Source organism: Sciurus carolinensis, chromosome 14 (assembly GCF_902686445.1).
Source record: "Sciurus carolinensis chromosome 14, mSciCar1.2, whole genome shotgun sequence".
In the NCBI taxonomy this organism is placed as follows: Eukaryota; Metazoa; Chordata; class Mammalia; order Rodentia; family Sciuridae; genus Sciurus; species Sciurus carolinensis.
The window spans coordinates 57,491,918-57,510,729 of NC_062226.1; the positions used below are offsets into that span (position 1 = coordinate 57,491,918).

Sequence of the window (18,812 nt, forward strand, 5' to 3'; positions counted from 1 at the left end):
CTGGCCATGGACTGAAACTCTGAAACTATGAGCCAACATAAACTTTTCCTCTTTTACGTTGTTCTTGTCAGGTATTTTGGTCACAACAATGAAAGCTGAATAAAATAGGTTGAGAATTTGATGAGAGGAGTATCATGTAGCAAAACTGGGTAAGATTGCTCATAGTATTGGAGATGTTCAGAGTGAGGTGCTTATCAGTTCAAGTAGAGATGCTCTGAGGAAAGGTAGACATGAGGGACTGGAGTTCAGGAGAGAGACTGGGACACAAGATAAGCTTTCAGAAATCTCAGCATATAGACATCATTCAAAACTCTGTAATTAGATGAATTCCTTGGACTTGGGGGAACAGTTTGGGACGATAATGGATCCCTGGAGCACTCTTGAATATGGAGGTCAGGAAAATGAAGAAGAGACAGCAAAGGAGTCTGCAAGCAAGCAGGCAGTGGGGAATGAGGGGAATCCAAGAGGAAGCAATCTCACTGGAAGCCAGTGAAGACACTTCACTGGAAGTGAAGATATTCTTCTAAAAAGGCAGCATCCAATGTGCCAACTGCTGTTGAGATGTTGGTAAGATGAGGATCTCGAAATAACAATTCATTTTGGCATCATGGAGTTGGTTTGATTGTGTTTTGATGGAGTTGGGGAAGCAAATGCCTAAAATTTTTCAAGGTGATCCAAGTGCCTTTACCATGTATCCAAGAGCAAAGAATTTTCATTGCATTTCTAAACTTGACAAATGCTAAAAATTTGTACTTTGTAATTTGAGTCTGACTGGTAGGATAAACAGGGATTTCCTCGAAGTAAAGGCTTCTAAGTTGGTTGGTGATCCAGAGCTCCTTAATTTGCAAAATGCCAAAGAGAAATATATTAGCTTTATGTTGTCTGAATTCCTTACATTCAATTATTTTCTTTGTAATAGAAGGCTAACAAGTTCATAAAATAGATTAATGTAACCCAGTCACATTCCATTGTCTCTGGAAAGACATAACTCAGTGCAGGCAGAAGAGTTTACACAACACCTTTGCTTTAACTTTTTATCCCATTTCCTCCTAGTGCTGACAGAAATCAAACTCGAGTACTTCAGGTCCAAGGTTAGTTATGGGGTTCTTCAATTAAAATTGAAGCACTTCTTTACATTCATTGTTTTCAGACCAATTAATATGTTAATAATTAGTCTTGTTTAACAGTATATTCCCCTCCTCTTAGCAAAATCAACTATGAAAATATTATTGGTATATTCAATTAATATTTGCTATCTTTCGCAAAACAAGTTGGAATGAATATAAAGCATATAAACATTAAAACTCTCATTATTAATGGAGCCAAAACCAATTCTTAGATATTCTGCCAATGTCCATTACAGGGTTCTTAAAATAAAATGTTTAAATGAAAACTATTCTACACATTTCTTCTATATAATACTCATTATTTTTAAAATTTTTCTTAATACAGAGGGTCAACTGATAGAAGGTATGGACAAATAGCAGGGAAACTGTTTGGAAAAGAAAAATATATTTTAAAAAATTGTCATACTGAATTTGAAATCTGAATTTATGATCTGAGCACAGAAATTGTCTTTTACATACATAGCTTCTTGTAGCCAAATGTTGGGTCTTAAAGGGGTTAGAATTTGCTCTTATTTCATCTTGAATTGCTGTCTGCCCACTTCTCTCTTGTGAAGGATTTTTTTTTCTTGCTGTGTTGTAGACATATGGTTACATATTTCACTACCTTCTGTTTGAAATTCATTGGTCTTGGTTCTAAGGATGTTTTCTGTTGGGTCACAATGTGTGCTCTTGAATTTTAATCTGATAAACAATCTGTGCTAAAAACTTCTTGGTTTGATTCCAGATTAAAATCAAACAAAATAACCAGCCAACCAGCTTTTACTAAGTTGAAAATAAAAGTTCACAGAAAGGGAAGAACCTACTAGGGAACCACTGGTGAGTGGTCCCTTCCCTGATTCATCACTAGGCATAAAACTGACTTGTACATGTGATTTCAAGGAAGGGCTTGGTAGATTCAATATTGGAAAACATGGATACTACCACTGAGAGAGAAAACAGTTTGTTACATTTTTTTATCATACGTTTACATTTTTTTTCTCACTCACATTTTATTATTTTAAATCAATAAGTAGCAAAGAGGTTACTGAGTGTCAGTGATAAAATAAAACAGACCCAAGTTCAAATTCTAGTTTAGACATTTACTGGCAGATTTGATGCAGTGACTCACCTTCTCTGTGTTTGTTTCCTTAAACTTAGAATAGTGACAATCCTGACATTATGGAATTATTGTGATGAGGATTATACCCAGGAATTCAGGGAAAAGGCTAATGAAAAATACATGTACTGATAGGCTTTAATTGGAAATTGAATAATATATGTTTTGGAAACAAATGATAAGTTGGCAGGTGTGCAATGAGTAAATGGTAACAGGAAACTTCTCATTACAGGCAAAAAACCTTTTTGATTCGTATTGTAAAGATTTAGTTTGGAAACATAAATCATAATGAAGAACAGTTTGAAATTTTAATTAAATTGCCTCACTAGGAATCATTGAGATAAAATTGTAGAGGATTAAAAATATCAAATCAAAGGAAATGTTTTCACTCACTGCATAAGTTATAATATTTCCAGTGTCATTTCAGAAAACTAAGAGACGATTTATATATCCATCCCAGAATGAAAAAAATATCATAATTGGACTTCATAAAAGGACAAAGATGCTGATTTCCTATGATATCTATTATATGTATAGCTATATAGCCATCCATCTGTAGGTATACATGTATGTTTAGACATCCCATTAGAATTGAAAAGTGCATGCAAAGAAAGTGTCAACAAAATCTCAAAATACATTTAAATTTAGGGCATATTTGCCTTTAATCACCATCATACTCGATCTCAATATTCCTTGAAATTTGAAGTAATAATACATATTGTCACACAAATAAGTCTAAGATATGAATTGAAATGACTGATGACAAAATCCTAATGTGTAGTATCAACACAAGCGTGAGGTGATCAGATTACACGCACTTGGGGGTTTTCCAAAGATGGCATGTGGAAGTGTATTCTGACAGCACTGTGTGGTTTAGAAATAATGCTTGATTTTCTTCAAGCAGTTTTTTCAACCCAATCTACAAAAAGTAATATATCTCAATATCTTCTGGAAGATAAATTCTTGAATCATTTAAGGACACAGTGACAAAATTAACAGTTTTCATACTTTGGTTTATTGTAAAATTTAGCAAAGTTTTCCTTATAATCCCTGACCCCTTGCTCTGAAAACAAAAGCAAAAACATAATTATTGCTTATTCTTTTCCCCCTACTTTATTTGTGCTACTCTAAAAGAAGGGAGGAAAATCATTTTAATAAATAAAAATAGAGATGTAACAGAGAAAAATAAATCAGTCTAGATGAGAAATATTAGGAGCAACAGAAACATCACTAAGCAGTTTAAAAATAAGCTTCTTTTAAAAGGTTGTCTTATTTTACAAAATCACACCAAAAATATAGCAGCGGAGAAGAATGATACATACAAGTTAATTGCACACCAGTCCCATGCAAAAAACTGGGTCATTAGCCAAAGCAGTAGTAGTCAGAATCCAATTTAGGAGGCTTGTGCAGGGCTTGTGAGTCCTCTATGATGGAGCCATCACTGAACTGGTCCAAGTCTGAAGGGGTCTGATGACCTGGGACATCATCGGCCAAAGTGTCCAGGTAGCTTCCCACAGAAATGCCATCCAGCCCATCGCTGCCATCTTGCAGGCTGTTGTAACTGCCACGTAAGGAGGTACTCTGACTCTCCAACAGGCTGCACAGACTGCCACTGAGACTGCTACCCCGGCTGGTGATGGTGGCTTTCTCTTCCATCATCCACTTAATGGACTCGATGCTCTCATTGATGACAAGCAACTGGCGCATGAGCCTGACGTCTGTGGCTCTGAGGTTAACCTATGCAGAAGGGGGAGACAGAAAAGACATGCCCATTATTCTACATCTCAACAAACTCCCAATTCATGTGGATACTGTCTGCTACAGTCTATGATTTTAAATTCACAGAATAAAATACAAGGATACTTGATCTCAGGATCTCTTTGGAAATTGTTGACCAAGGGTAGGAGTCACAATCAAATAACTTGCTTCCCACCAGATGCATCAGGCTCCAAAAGGGTCAATAAAATTCCCTCTGCATTCCTGACCCTAACTAAGTTACCAGAAATTATTGTGCTGAATGGCAAGTTCTTTGCTAAGAAATGTATTCTCTGTTGTCAGGTTTATAGTTTATCCAAGTTTTACTTGGGAATGTGTATCCACGCAAAGGGATGGGGAAAAGGGGAAACTGTAGACATTAATACATCTCATCAGCATCACGGGAACTTTTATTTATTGAGTTACACTGTGATAGGCATCATTATAAAAGTTCAACATTAATTAGCAAAATCTAATAATACTGTACAACAAGATTTACTTTTTAAAATTTCTTTTGGTGGTGCTGGGGATTGAACCCAGGACTTTGTGCATGCGAGTCAAACACTCTACCAACTGAGCTACATCCCCAGCCCAAGATTTACTATTTTTATCCTTATTTTACAGATGAAGAAACTTAAATGTACAGAAAAGAGTTAAGAGGACAGGAAAGGCCTATACTCCTTAAGACTACATTGGTGCAAACAATGTGGAAAATCACTGCTACAATTAACAAGAACCAAACTGCTCTAGTATTTCCTGAGTTGAAAAGGGTGCTGATACATTAGGATGAGACAACTTACAAGATGAAGTCTACAAATATTTTTGTAGATCTGAGTATTTGCTTTAGATACGTCAGGGACACGCTAAAATTGGGACACAAAAAGTTCCTGGAACTCCCCTAAAAGCCATCTAAGCATGTAGTCCTTTTGCCAGTTCTAAGATATTTCAGAGAAATCTGTTTCCACAGACATAAAGCAGGATGTTTCTGTATGCCCCAGAATTTAATAAGAATATTTTTTAACATCAAAGATGTAGTGGCTTAGAGAAGAGAACTCTCATGATTACCCCCTGTTTGTGTTGGAATTGGATAGAGGTGGATCTTATAAAAAACTGCATGCACGGACTGGGATACAGCCTTGTGCTTGGCCACTAAGAAGTTCCACTCACATTCACTGTGATTTGAACATGAATTCCTGTTACTTTACTTGGGGTATTAGCCCAAAAGGCTGGGCCAGGCCAATTCTCTCTTTATGATGGAGGACTCATTCAGATTTGTGGGTTTCTAGAATTATCAAAGGCCCTCATTCTGGAATGACTCAAGCCAGAAGAGAAAAAGGAGTCCATTGTATTCTAAGGTATGCATTCATATAAAAATATTTCCTGGTGAAGAGTTAATCCATAACTGAAGGTGAACTTTGGCTTCTGTGAACGTGACAAACCAACCTCAGCAGAGATGAAATTTACACCCATGACTTCAATAGATGTAAGGTTACAGGTTTCAGAGACACAAAAATGCAAGCATTAATTCAAGATGCCTAAAGTACACATTAAGAAAAATAAAATTTGCTGGGATATTAAATTGGCTTCAATGAATTCCTTCATCTTCTCTGAGAAAAGCATCAAGAATAAATTGCCTAGACAGCACAGGGAAATGTATTTCTCTCTGAAGTGTTCATGAACAGAAGAAGGGTGTGAACTCAGTAAGTCTTGAGATGTTCCTCTACTTATGATGGTGTCTCAATGACCTTGCAATGAATTTGTGTTGGAGAAGGAGGCTTCCTGGCAGTCTTTATGCTCAACTTCACCCACATACCCCATAAGCCACTGTGACACTGTTCAAGTTACAAATATTACAAATATTTACAAATCACCAGCAATGTACCTGGGTCCATTGAGGAGTGCAGAAGATCAGTATCAGTCAAACTCTTACAAAATCCTTCAGCAGGCACCTGTAGTTGATGCACATTACTGTGCCCATCATAGGCATGGTGCAGTATCAATAAGATCATTTCCCAACAGCTCACCAATGGACCACTGCCTCACATGCTCACATCTCCACCCTTCCATGGTAGTACTTCAGCCCAAGCTCTGCTTTGGGTATGTTCCCTTATCTTTCTTCACTTGAAATATTTCACTTTCATCCTTTCCAAATTCTTCACGTTATTCTAGTCCTACTTCTTCTATCAGGGACTCCTTGTTTACTCCAGCCTACCCTCTTGGTCCATTTTATCTATATAGTTTATTTGGTTTATAACCTAAAATGTAGCTTCATTTTGCTGGTACTGTTCCTTTTAGCCTTTCCCCCCAAAAAGAAGCCATGTCTTACATGGAACTCCATATTGCTTTTGTTGTTGTCATTGTTTTGTTTTTTCCTTTTTCGTACTAGAGATTGAACTCAGGGTTGCTTTAGCACCGAGCTACATCCCCAGCCCTTTTTATATTTTTCATTTTGGGACACTGTCTCACTAAGTTGCTGAAGATCTTATTAAGTTACTGAGGATGGCCTCAAACTTGTGATCCTCCTACCTTAGCACCAGAGTCACTGGGTTACAGGCATGAATCACCATGCCCAGTCTGAAACTCCATTTCTTAAGGTCTATTCTAATCATTGTTTGATTTTCAGAAAGAGTCAAAATTTTAGCATCAGAAAGTTCTTCTCTTAATATAGTCATAAATACATGTTCCCAACAACTGCGTCATTGTTGGGGTTAAAATGTACTTAGAATAAATTTTCTGTCAGCAATTTTTGTTTTACTTACACAGTGGCTGCATCTAATACTTTTAACTTTTTTATCCAGCAATAAGAACAAAAGGGGAGTAAGGCTATGAAGTAACAAAAGCTTCCTTTGACCATGAAATGATTTATTTAAATAAGAAAATCTTTCGCTTCTGAAGGCAAAACGTTCACAGGCCGTTGAACTATTGTTGAGGGGAAAAAAATGACGAAAGTTAGTCAGTTAGAACGGGGTGATCTGACTGATAATGATTATAGATTTAACTGTGTCTAACCCTGTGTCCTCCAAGAAGAGTAAATAGCTTCCCTGCGTGGGAGCGCTGGGTGCGCTGGTTCACACGCCTGTTGCTGGTCTGTTGCTGGAGCTCCAGGCTGAGAACACCCTCCGCCCGCACTCTGCATTCTCCAACAACTAAGGTGTGGTTATGCTACTGATGAAAGCATGAGCCATCCACCAAAGAACTAAATCACAATGTTGCTTCTGTCTCGAGTAGCTGCCCCACCTTTCCTCATTTCAGTCTTTAGGAAGTCTGGCCATCAATTAGGAACAGAGGAGCCTGCCCTGGCAGCTTGAAACCTTGTGGTTCTTTCAGCTGGGGTTTCATGACTTTACTGTGAAGATACTGAGAGTTGGAACCCTCTTCAGGATCTGAGCTTAAATGCTACCTCCTTGGAGAACCCGTTCCTGATCGATCATGGTGTCCAATTCCCATGCCCAGTTTTATATTTCTATGTCTTCTGTTTCCTTTATAATGTTTATGACTAATTAAAATCATCCTGCTTTTCATGTGTTTGTTATTTGCTGCCACCCCCATGGGCATGGAGGAGTGGTGGAATACTTGGTGTGTCCTACTCACGACTCTGAGCCAAGACCGAACGTGTGCCTGACACATAGTAGGTATTCTATCAGGATCTGCCCAGTCACTAAATAACCAGCTCTGCTTCAGATTGGAACAACTGACAGGAACCTGGAGTTTTGCTGTGGGTCAGTGATGTGTGACTCGAGAGGAAGGAAAATGGTAATTCAGGAAAGAACATTTCAATATCGAAGCATTCCCAACATATGGTCTTATTTCTGTTCATTCCAAGATTTAGGCACTGAGTAATTGGAATAAGATTCTTCCTAGCTAAAATTTACAGAATACAAGATAATATCTCTAAAAGGAAGTGGACTCCAAGACGTGAGTCATACTCCAAACATTATTCTGTTTGCTTAGAGGTGATAACTGAGCACAGTGCAGGTGTTCTGTAAACATCTGGTGAAACGAATGGAACAAAGGAAACATGCAAACAGGGCATGTACTCCTCCCCCCAGAAAAAGATGTCTGGACTTCCTCTCCCCGCCTTTGGTCCTTATGGTTTCTATAATGTGGTTCATCTTTATCCTAAGTCTCTCATGCTTCAGGATTGTGGAATAAAAGGTGTTTGTACTTTAGGGAGAAGGCTAAAATTTCATGTCATTTTTTGATAAGTGATGAACTGGGTCTATGATAGAATTTGAAATAAAAGATCTTGAAAAATCAAATATTCCTATTAGTAAACTTTTCTAGATGTTTTCTTTCAAATTGTCATTTTTAATACTGACAGAATGCAAAGGCTATGAATTGGCATGATGGAATCCAAGAAAGAATGTGGTCAAACTTTCAACTAATCAGGCAGCTGCTAATTAAGTTGACTTCTTTTGTGGTGTTGTATGAGAAATGTGGTACAAGGCTCCGGTTCACCTCTGACGTGATCTACCTGTGACCTTTGGGCAAAGTGGCTCAGCATACAGAACCACAGTTTCCCAACATGAAGAAAACTCATGGTTTTATTCTGAGCTCCAATGAATCACAGTAAAGGTGGTAAAGCAGTTCTGTGAGCAAAGACAAATTTTGCTCAATGAAGACTGAATTCAACTCAGGAGTTCTCTTATATTTCTGTCTGCATTTTGTACTGAGGTTGCATTTCAACTGTTATTTGATAGGGAGATTCTGTAGAAGAGATAATCCCAGGATTTCCACTCATTTTCACATACTCTTTGAATCTTGGTTTTTCCTGGGGCTATTTGATTACTAAATTGTTTCAGGTACGAAAAAGTTATGTAGACTAGACAGGAGACAGAAAAATCAATTTTGCTGGTCAATAGCTTCAACAAAAGATGCTGCTGATAAAAACTCAGGACTAACACCATAAGTTTGGGCTCTTTTTGCATTTTAATGACATCAGAAATTTGTGGTAACTTTAATAATAATTTGTGCTCTTACCATTTGGGCTTCAGTAAAAGTCATGTTTGTCTTTGAAGAGAAACATGCACATCATGTTTGATATGTTCATAAATTAACTGAAGCATGCACATGAGCTGCTGAGTGAACCTTCCATACAGGGATGTTTTTCATTCTATCTTGTCATATGGGAAGCTTGAGTAGCACTTTGTAATCATAATTCTCATAAAATCCTCCCCCACTATTTTTATCCTTTATTTTTGAATGTCAACTAAACAGATAAAAGCAAGACATCTCCCAGTTATGCATTCCAATGTAAAATTCACAGTATCCATGGTATAAATCTCAAATCTCCTGATGGCTACAATGTGAATTAGAAGGAAGAAAGACTTTTTTTTTTTTTTTTTGGAAGTCCATAATCAAGTTCATGAGGAAAAGAAAACAGATCAGACTTCTTTTTATTGTGACACTCTAACTCTAGATGCTAAGTGGGAGAAACCAATCAGCGTTTTTCTCTGATTTGTTTTGGGGGAAGAGTTCAATTCTGGCAAGGCTTCTTTTCTAGCCATATGCATTTCCAACTTATCTAATCACTCTTACTTTATATATATATTTAAAACTTAAAGCATCTGTATGAACTGAAGAGCTCTTTTTAAAAGGAGCCTGGAATATTTTTCCAGCAGCTTTTCCCAGTTTATTTGTATGTTCCCTTGCATAAACTTCTCCTGTTCAAAGCTGCTCCTTCTCCAAATTTATGACATTCTCAATTTGATGATCATGGAAATTTTCTGCCTACCCATTCTTAAAATTTCTGGCAACTTTATTAATAGCTATATTTATAAGTTACTCTTCTAGCTGTTTTCTCAGAGGACCCACAAGGATATTATCATCTTTTTGCAGTCTGAGAAGCCACTGTACAACATTCATTTCTACTGATTGCTTTTTGTCTGGGATCTTCAAGAGAAAAGCCTGCAGCCATATAGAAGTCAATGCTGTTATTTCAGCACTTTCTTTCCCTTTCTCAGTTGGTTCAAAATTCACAGCAAAATTTCTTCCTAATTGGACAATGGAGGCTTCCGTTTTTATACCAGTCAGCTTTGTCTTCTTCCATTTATGTTGTTTATAGGTGGAAGTGAACAATAAGTAAAGCAGTTCACTCACTTCCAAAAACCATATAGAAGAGTAATTCCCTGAAAGACTAAATTACACACATAAAAACACTGCCATCAACACAGCTGACTGATGGATGCTGTTTTGATCACATAGGAAGCTGCATCTGGTTTATTTGAAAAGAGCACATGTGACTCTCCTGAATCCTGTACAGCTCCTCCTTGTAAGTCTTCCAATTACTAAAGGAGCACATGTGGCTTTTCAGTCTTATTCTATGAAGTTCTAGATCAGTTTGATACCTACAGTCCTGTGATGTTGATTCTTTTTTTCCTACTCTAATTAAGGACAAGTTATTTCCCTGAGTGCTTTTAAAATGCATGTGCAAAGTTTAATCATGGCTAAGGCAACAGATTACAAACCACCTAAACTGGGATTCATTCAGAATATTTAACCAAAACACAGACTCCCCAAGTTCACAGCAGAGAAGATAATACACATGGAACACCAACCAGAGAAATGTATCTCAAAATTATAATAAATATTCTGCATATTTATTTTTCCAATTTAAAACTTAAAGTAGTATTTTTACATGGAAGACTAGGGCATGGTAATGTGCTCCTCTGTGATTTGTAGTGATCATGTTTATACATTGTAAAGGAAGGATGTAGGTTGGTATGCAATTGTTTAACAACCAGTTCCCTAGGAAAAAATATATATACATGTGTGCATACGCACTTCTATACTGTGTTAGTCAGCTTTCTGTTACTGTGACAAAGTACCTGATATAATCAATTTATACAGGGCAGAGATTTATTTTGGTTTGTAGTTTCAGAGGCTGTAGTCTATGGTTGCTTGGCTCCAAACACTCTGGGTCTGTGGTAACAACGTACATAATAGCAGGAGAGTGTGGCAGAAAAAGCTTGTTCATTTCTAGGCCACTGGAATATAAGGATGGAGAGAGGAAGGAGTCAAGGTCTCAATATTCCCTTCAAGGACCCACCCCCAATGATCTAACTTCCTATTACTAGGCCCACCTCTTAAAGGGGTCACCACATTCCATCAACCTCACAGACTGGGAACTTCATCTTTAACACATGCACCTCTGATGAACATTTAGTTCTAAACTATACCATATACATAAATGTAATGTAAATTATGCTGGTATAAAATGTAGTATAAATTATTTTTTATTATAAATTCTATACAACCAATTAATTCTCAGGGTACACTTTTGTTCATTCTTATTGAACTCTTCAAAGCATAGCAACCTGTGATTGCAGTTCAAATAGAATTTCACAAATAGAGTTGGTCACAATTCACTAACTCTTTTTTCAATAATTTTTTAATCATTAAATCTGATATGTAACTTACTGTTAAGCTATTTTTCACTTAGTACAAATTATATCCATTAAACAGAAACCTGTATTTTAGTCTCAAGATTAGTTTACTGGTTCATCAATCATATGAGAAACATTTTTACTGAATGGGAAAATAGTTTTTGAATTCCTGGAGAATATTTTATTTCCCCCCACTATAGCAAAACAACAACTAGGGACATACTACAATTTTCAAGTTTAACTGACTGCATTATTAACATTTTCTCCATCACTTTCTTAAGCTAATCAACAAAATAAAATTCAAGTCCTTATTTATAACTTTTTTACCCCTGGGGTGTAAATACTCCTGTCATGGCCAATCTCAAGGTATTGATGTAATTGCACTAAACATGGAATTGATAAGATGCTCAGTGCATGTAATACTTTCACCCTTTAGATATAATAGATACTTTAAATAACCTCAAGAAAATAACAAATAGTGAAAAGCAGTAAAATAATTAGGAAGCTGTTAATTTTAAGTACTTGTTGTCTTGTTTTGAATATAACATTCATTCATAGATTTATATATGTACCTTAAATTTTAATAATGATTGTAATTAACAACTAGCTCAGAAAACTCCTGAAAATGTAATAAACAGCTCACACATCCCAGCAGGTGTTGGCTTTAGTACACAATTGAAAAGGTACAGAGTGAAGACTTCATTTAATGTATTGCATCTCGTGATATGTAGATTAGAGATGTTTATTTTATCTCTTAGGGATTTTATTTTTATATGTATATGATTAAAATCAGAATACAATTTTATTTCTTCAATTGAATATAACAAGGTAAATGCAAAATACTTACAGTGAAATTATCAATGTCTTTTATGGAAAATGTCCAATACTGAATACAGATTAAATTATTTCTGCATCATTGAGACATGATATATATCAGGAAAGGAAATAATCAAGGTACAAAATATGAAAATCACTTAGATGAGTATTTACATTTTTGTGTGATGATAATATTTGATGGATATATATCTAAAATAATGCCATACACTTCTTTACCTTGGTAAACAGAACCATGAATCAGGTAGTAAGGGGTACCACTGCAAATAATAAGCTTTATGATGCAGTTATTCAGCAATGCATTTAAGGGAAATGGAATTGTAATACCCCATTTTATATGGTGAATTTTCTCGTTCAGTAATTTCTTAATGCTGTCATTAGTTGTTTGGCACAGTTTTTAGGTCCCTATTTATTTCTTATTCCCCCAATTCTATTTTGAATCTGCTATTCACAGCCCAGTTGTGCTTCAGTATCCTTACATTTTTTCTATTTCCTGAGTAGGGGAGAACTGAATTGCAAGGTCAATTGATCTTTGCACTTATTAAAAAGTATCCAAGAAGTAAGTAAAATTAGTGAGGAAGCAAACTTCAAACAAGCCCTACTCTTAGAGGAGGAATTTCCTCTAATCTTGACTGTGTAGATGGATCACCTAGAAATCTTGCTAAAACCGCAACTGCTCAATAGTGTTATCATTTTGAATTTCTTATGCATTCCCAAAAGATACCAATTCGGTAGGCAAACTTCAAAAATCTCTCAATTACTCCTTCTCCTAGTATTTGGATCCTCATGTAGTTCCCTGCTTTTGTGTGTAGACTGAGCTTAGCGACCGGTTTTCAAAGAATAAAATAGGGCAAAAGCGATGGGGTACCACTTCTGAAACACGTTAAGAGATTGTGGCTTCATCTGGCGCACAACACTTTCTATTTCCTCTGACACAGCCATCCTCCATGCTGTGAACTGACCAGTAGTGAGATTCACATGGTAAGGAACTGTGATGATTTGTCAACAACTAGCAAGGAAAAAGACCTGTCATGGGAAACTGGGCATATAGTGACATGAAGTGGATCCTCCCTGAATTGGACTTTCAGGCACCAACTGGCATTTTGATGGCAGTCTTGTGAAAAACCCTGAGCCAGGGACACATAAGTTAATCTATGCACAGACTTCTGACTCATAGAAACTGTTAAATAATACATGTGTGGTTTGGAGGTGATAAATTTTGGGGTACTTGCTAACTAATGAATGACTAATATACCAATGCTGATATTATCTAGGCCATATTTGATTTTGTGAAGGCCCGGAGATATTTCTACTTGTGGGTAATTTGGAATGCTGGATGTAAACCACTGTGTCTATGGAATTCTACTCTTCTGACACATCGCTTTACAGTTTGAAAAAAGTTATGAATAGAGAAAGTAGTTAAATATTTACTGATGGAAACAAGGAGTGTTTGGGAAAGTCAAGGTTGCATCAAAGTGGCCAGTGCATCTCTCCTGGGACAACCTTTCTTCTCCCTTAGAGAATGTGGTTCCTTACACTGAAGGAGAAATGACAGATGATATGTTTGGTCTTTGTGACACAGGTAATGCTTTCATGGATTTCATTTACAAAACTTCTAATGTGGGGGTAATAAAAAGTAGCAAATATACTAAGAAGCTAAGCTACACTTAGACAATAACTTTCAGATACAACTTGATTTTAAAATACACAAAGAAATGAACAAACTGACATGACTGAATTTCAACAGTCACAACTTTATCAAATCGTAGTCTTGTTCTTCAAAATTCCCCTTTTAATTCAAAACTACATTCTAACTTGGCCTTTAGTAGAAGCAAAAGGAGAGGAGATTAGGATGGGGATAAGAATTTTAAGTATTGAGCCAGATATTTTTTCATATATTAATTCATTTTCTTTGGAAAGATTTATCTGTGGAATAGTCCTTTTACCTAGAAAATAAAGCTGAAAACTTGTCATTTTATTGCAGTCCCTCATTTTTACCTGTTGACAATAATTTGGGAATACTTGAAATGCTTTACTTTACAAAACTGAGGATCAAATTCTCTTGTTTTTCTTATTATACCTAAACACTGGTTAAATATTTTCATTTGTCAACCTTGGGTGGGACTCTCCAGATGGGAGAGTTTGTCTAACTGGGAGCAGTGATCTACCTCTGACTAGCTGGAATCAGAGATCTGAAGAACAGCCAATAAAAAATAAAAATAAACTTTTACCTTTCAATACTTATAACACAATGACTTTCTAGTCTAGTAATTTAGTCAGTCTCACCTTTTAAAAATGGCTTTGAGAATACTAATAAAATTATCTGCCATTAGTCATATGCTTCCTAGTAGTATTTAACTTGGTGCCTTAAATATCAATTTATCTAATAAATTTAATGTCATCATCACAAAAAAGCTACAATGAAGCTGATTATTGTTTTCATTACTATTCCAGTCTGACACGTAAAGAGCTTAGAAGTTGTTATTCCTACCTTCACAATGAGAAGAACGCTGAACAAACTGGAAATTCAACAACTATTCTAAGGATAATCAGAGAATTGAGGTCACAGGACAAATTGTGGCACTAGAATATAGGTCAATACACAGAATCATAGCTTACTGGAAACAAGGCCAGCTAGAATCAATGTCAGTAGGAACTTTAAACTTCAATTGGTGAATTGCTGGTGATTCTATGTGGACCTATAAGTTACAAACTCTGGTGGGACAGTCTCAGGTGGACCTCCTCACTTGCATGAGTTTTACCTCCAGGAACTCTATCAGGTTCTTATTATCTCCTGTGTTTCCAGTAGAGGAATGGAAACTCTGAAATATACACAGACCTCTCTCTTCTGCTTAACCAGGCTTGTCCTCAAGGGAAATTATTTTATCAGATCTTAACATAGTGGGAGTTCACCAAAGTCTAGCCAACCTGTGAGAAGGAAACACTCAGCTCAGCTCACTGAGAGACTGGACTTCCCCATGAATTATAGAGCATTTGTCCTGCTACATCCTACTACCATATCAGTGAGATTCCTGTGTAATCACAGGGAGTTACAGCTAAAGAGCTTCAGGCACCTGACCCTACTTAAAGGGTGTCTAAGATAACTCAAAGATAATACAGTAGACAAAAACAAGGCTACCAGAGGAAATCTTAGTCACTGACACCTACCAGTAATAGCAAACAGTGAACAGAAGCTAATGCCCACACACCTAAACACAAAACCTCACACTAATGGCCTATCTCAGGTCTTTCTACATACCCTAAACCCTATCTCTATTATATTCAAATTGTATAAAATCAAAGAAGGGGAGAAAATCTTGAAAAAAGTCAGAGAAAGAAATGCCTTACTTATAGAACAAGGATAAACAATAAACAGGACTTTTCTTTAGAAATCAAGTAAGCAAGAACAGTGCAGCGTAAAATATTTAAAGTCCTGAAGAAAAAAACAATCAGCCAGAATTCTGTATGCAACATAATTATACCTCAAAGTGAAAGAGAAGATTAAAAGAGGTTCCAGAAATGGACACTGGTGGTACTTGCACAGCAATGGGATTGTCCTTATTGCTACTGAACTGAAAACTTAAAAGTACATATAAATATATATATATTTAATAATAATTTCCATAATTAAAAATATTAAAGGAGAAATAAAGCCTATCTCAGACAATCAAAAATTGAAGGAATCTGTTGCCAGTAGACCTGAAGTTCTTCAGAGAGAAGGAAAATGATAAAGGCCAATTAGGATCTCCATAAAGAATGCAGGAATACTAGGGGAGGAATAAATAAATATAAAATAAATTATTTTTATACTTAAATGATTTAACAAATAACAGTTCAAGATCATCATCACCACAATTTATTTGGTGATTTCAGCTTATACATAAATGAAATGGATGACAGTGATTTTATAAGGAACTCAGAGGAAAAATTGGGAATACTCTAGAACATGGTACTTGTACTACCATGATGTGGCATAATATTTGAAAGTAGACAGATTTTTTGGAAATATATATTGAAAATTCCAGGGCAACCACTAAATTTTTAAAAAAATCTTTTAAAAAAGAAGTTCAATTGGTAGTCTATGAGAAGAGAAAAAGGAATGTCATAAAATGCCCAACTTAAACCACAGATGTGCAAGACAAAAAATGATTTTCAAAAGGGGATGGTAAGCAGAAGGAAAGAAAAAGAACAAACATAGGAAACAATTAGAAAATGGTTACATATATGATATACATCTTAGTTCAATTATACCAAATGTCACTTCAAATGTGAATAGTCCAAATAACAGCAATTACAGACTGAGTGAATAAACAAACAAAACCTCACTATGTGTTATATAGATATAAAGACACAGTGACCTCATTATGCAGATGAAGGAAAAGGATACTCAGAGAAGTAAGTTATCCTTGTCCAAGTTCTTGCAGCTTTAAAGTGGCAAAGCCAGAACTGACAGAAGTTTAATTTAGCTAAATATTCCTAGTCCCTTCAGCTGCACAGCTTAGAAATGGTCTTTATATTCCCAGGCTAAGAGAAATAGCCAGGCTCTCCCAAAAACTAACTGATAATCCTTCAGCTTAGCATAACCAGTTATCCTTTTCAATTTCAATTCTGGACTTTAGTTGTTCATAGAAGTAGGATAATATGGTTGAATATTGGCAAAAGTATTAACCGAGGAGCAGAGAAAGGCTGTATACACATGACTGTATACACATGACTGCTGGATGCTGGTAAACAGAGACAACATTGACTGTCACTCCAACTAAAGAACTTTACCACCTAGAAATGGAAATTACAGTACTTTATTTTTTCCCTCTGGGCTTCCAAAAAGATTTAAAAAATAAATATTAATACAATCCATTTATATCCCAAATTTCCAAAATTCCTTGAGAAAATCTATAGACTTCTAAAAGTCTAACAACTTTAGAAGTTTCAAAAACTTATCCCACATTTGAAAATGGAGTTTGAATGTCTCCCCAGCATTATGCTGGAGCACAGCCTAAGAGGCCCGTTGAAGCCTTATTTAATGAGTGTGGAGATGTGCTTTTGCGTGACCTGCTGTTTACCACTAAACTTACTGAGATTTATAAAGTTATAAGTTGACTTGTAGATTTGTGTCTCAAAGAAATGCAAATGGCTTTGGTCTAGTGAAAAGAGATAATCTCAAAAGTTAGCTTTATTGTGCCGTGAGAGTTGACTCCTTTGTCCCTAAGTTAGGAAACTGATTTCATATGACTTTCCTGTAATTACATGCACTCTGTTCCTCTAATTCTCTTTTGAACCAGCTGTAATTTATTACTGGTTTTCTCATCAAATGAGCTCAATCAATTTTTGACACATGTTCTCTCTATATCTGTGTGAGAATCAGGTTTGTGACTTTATGCTTTGACATATTTGCCAATTGCTCTTAAGAAGCACAATGTGTTCTCATATAGATATGGCTCAACAGGGTTACCTAAGAAGCTTCAGGAATGAATCTTGACCTGCAATAGAACTTTACCTTTCTAACTGCTGGTTTCTTTTGGTTCAGCGTTCTGGTTTGTTTGTTTTGTTGTTGCTTCAGATCTTGGCCTTGTAGTTTCTTTTGTTTAACTTATTGGCTAGGAAATGTCCATATGTAAACTAAATAGTGGATCACTATGCTGGTCTCAGTTTTATAGTTAAAAGATTCCCCATGTATAAAACATTATGTGTAAAACAGTCAATTCCAGGGACTAGTGGGTACTGAGAATTGAGGCCAGTAAAGGTCACTTAATCTTTAAATTATTTCCCATTTTGGGTGGCTGTAATTAGCCATCTGGTTTCATGATGTGATCACTTGCTGATTCCTATAGGATGATGGAAATTTATCCTCTGAGAGAAGTAACAAGCTCATTTTCTGTTTCTCTGTTGTTTACTTGTGTGTTTATTCATCTGCTCAAAATCATGAATTTTTTTTCCATTGAATAAGAGAATACCCTTTGAGACTTTTTTCTAAGTGACCAGTACTTGTGGTTGTAGAACTGAAGTTTCAGGTCTTGAGGTGATTGTGTGTTTAATTGAGGAAAAACCTTTTATCATTCATTAATATGATTGTGAAACATTTATCAACTTCTATTAATCATAATGTCTCTTAAGTAAAAGTAAACTTTTCTAGTTATAGAAGCTAATAAAAACTTGCAAAAGTTTAATATTCCCAGAATTATGAGAAAATACACTGAATGGTCTGTCCTTCTATGGGGAAAAATTCTAACAAAACAATGATAGCTCAGAAGCATTTTCATATAAGAATCAAGGTGACTAGACATATATTAGATCAATAATTTTAGTTTATACATAGCTAAATGTTATATCCTTGTTTGTTGATATGGAGAATAAATACATAAGATATTTTGAGATTTGAATTTATTTTTAATAAGATACTAGTTAATCTTCCAAAATTTCTTAAACTGGTTCACTGATGAGATAAACTAATCTTTCTTCCATTTAATTTGTAAATTAAGAAATTGCAATTATATACTCAACTCTATCGAATTAAAATTCTGAAACTTTTTCATTCACCTGCAATTATGTTCTGTACTATTAGCTTAAATATAATCTATAAGATATTTATTAATTTTAGACCTTAGACTGATAGTA

At 35.7% G+C, this 18,812-nt stretch overlaps 1 protein-coding gene across 1 annotated transcript in view; it reads right to left on the reverse strand.

The window, feature by feature from the left end:
• Positions 1 to 2,896: 2,896 nt before the first annotated feature.
• The window catches only part of Lurap1l (leucine rich adaptor protein 1 like), a 39,751-nt gene continuing 23,835 nt past the window's right edge, over positions 2,897 to 18,812 (reverse strand). Inside the window, exon 2 of the mRNA XM_047523675.1 lies at positions 2,897 to 3,960. Coding sequence (XP_047379631.1) covers positions 3,586 to 3,960 — 375 coding nt within the window. The 3' untranslated portion in view covers positions 2,897 to 3,585. The remainder of the gene's footprint in view (positions 3,961 to 18,812) is intronic.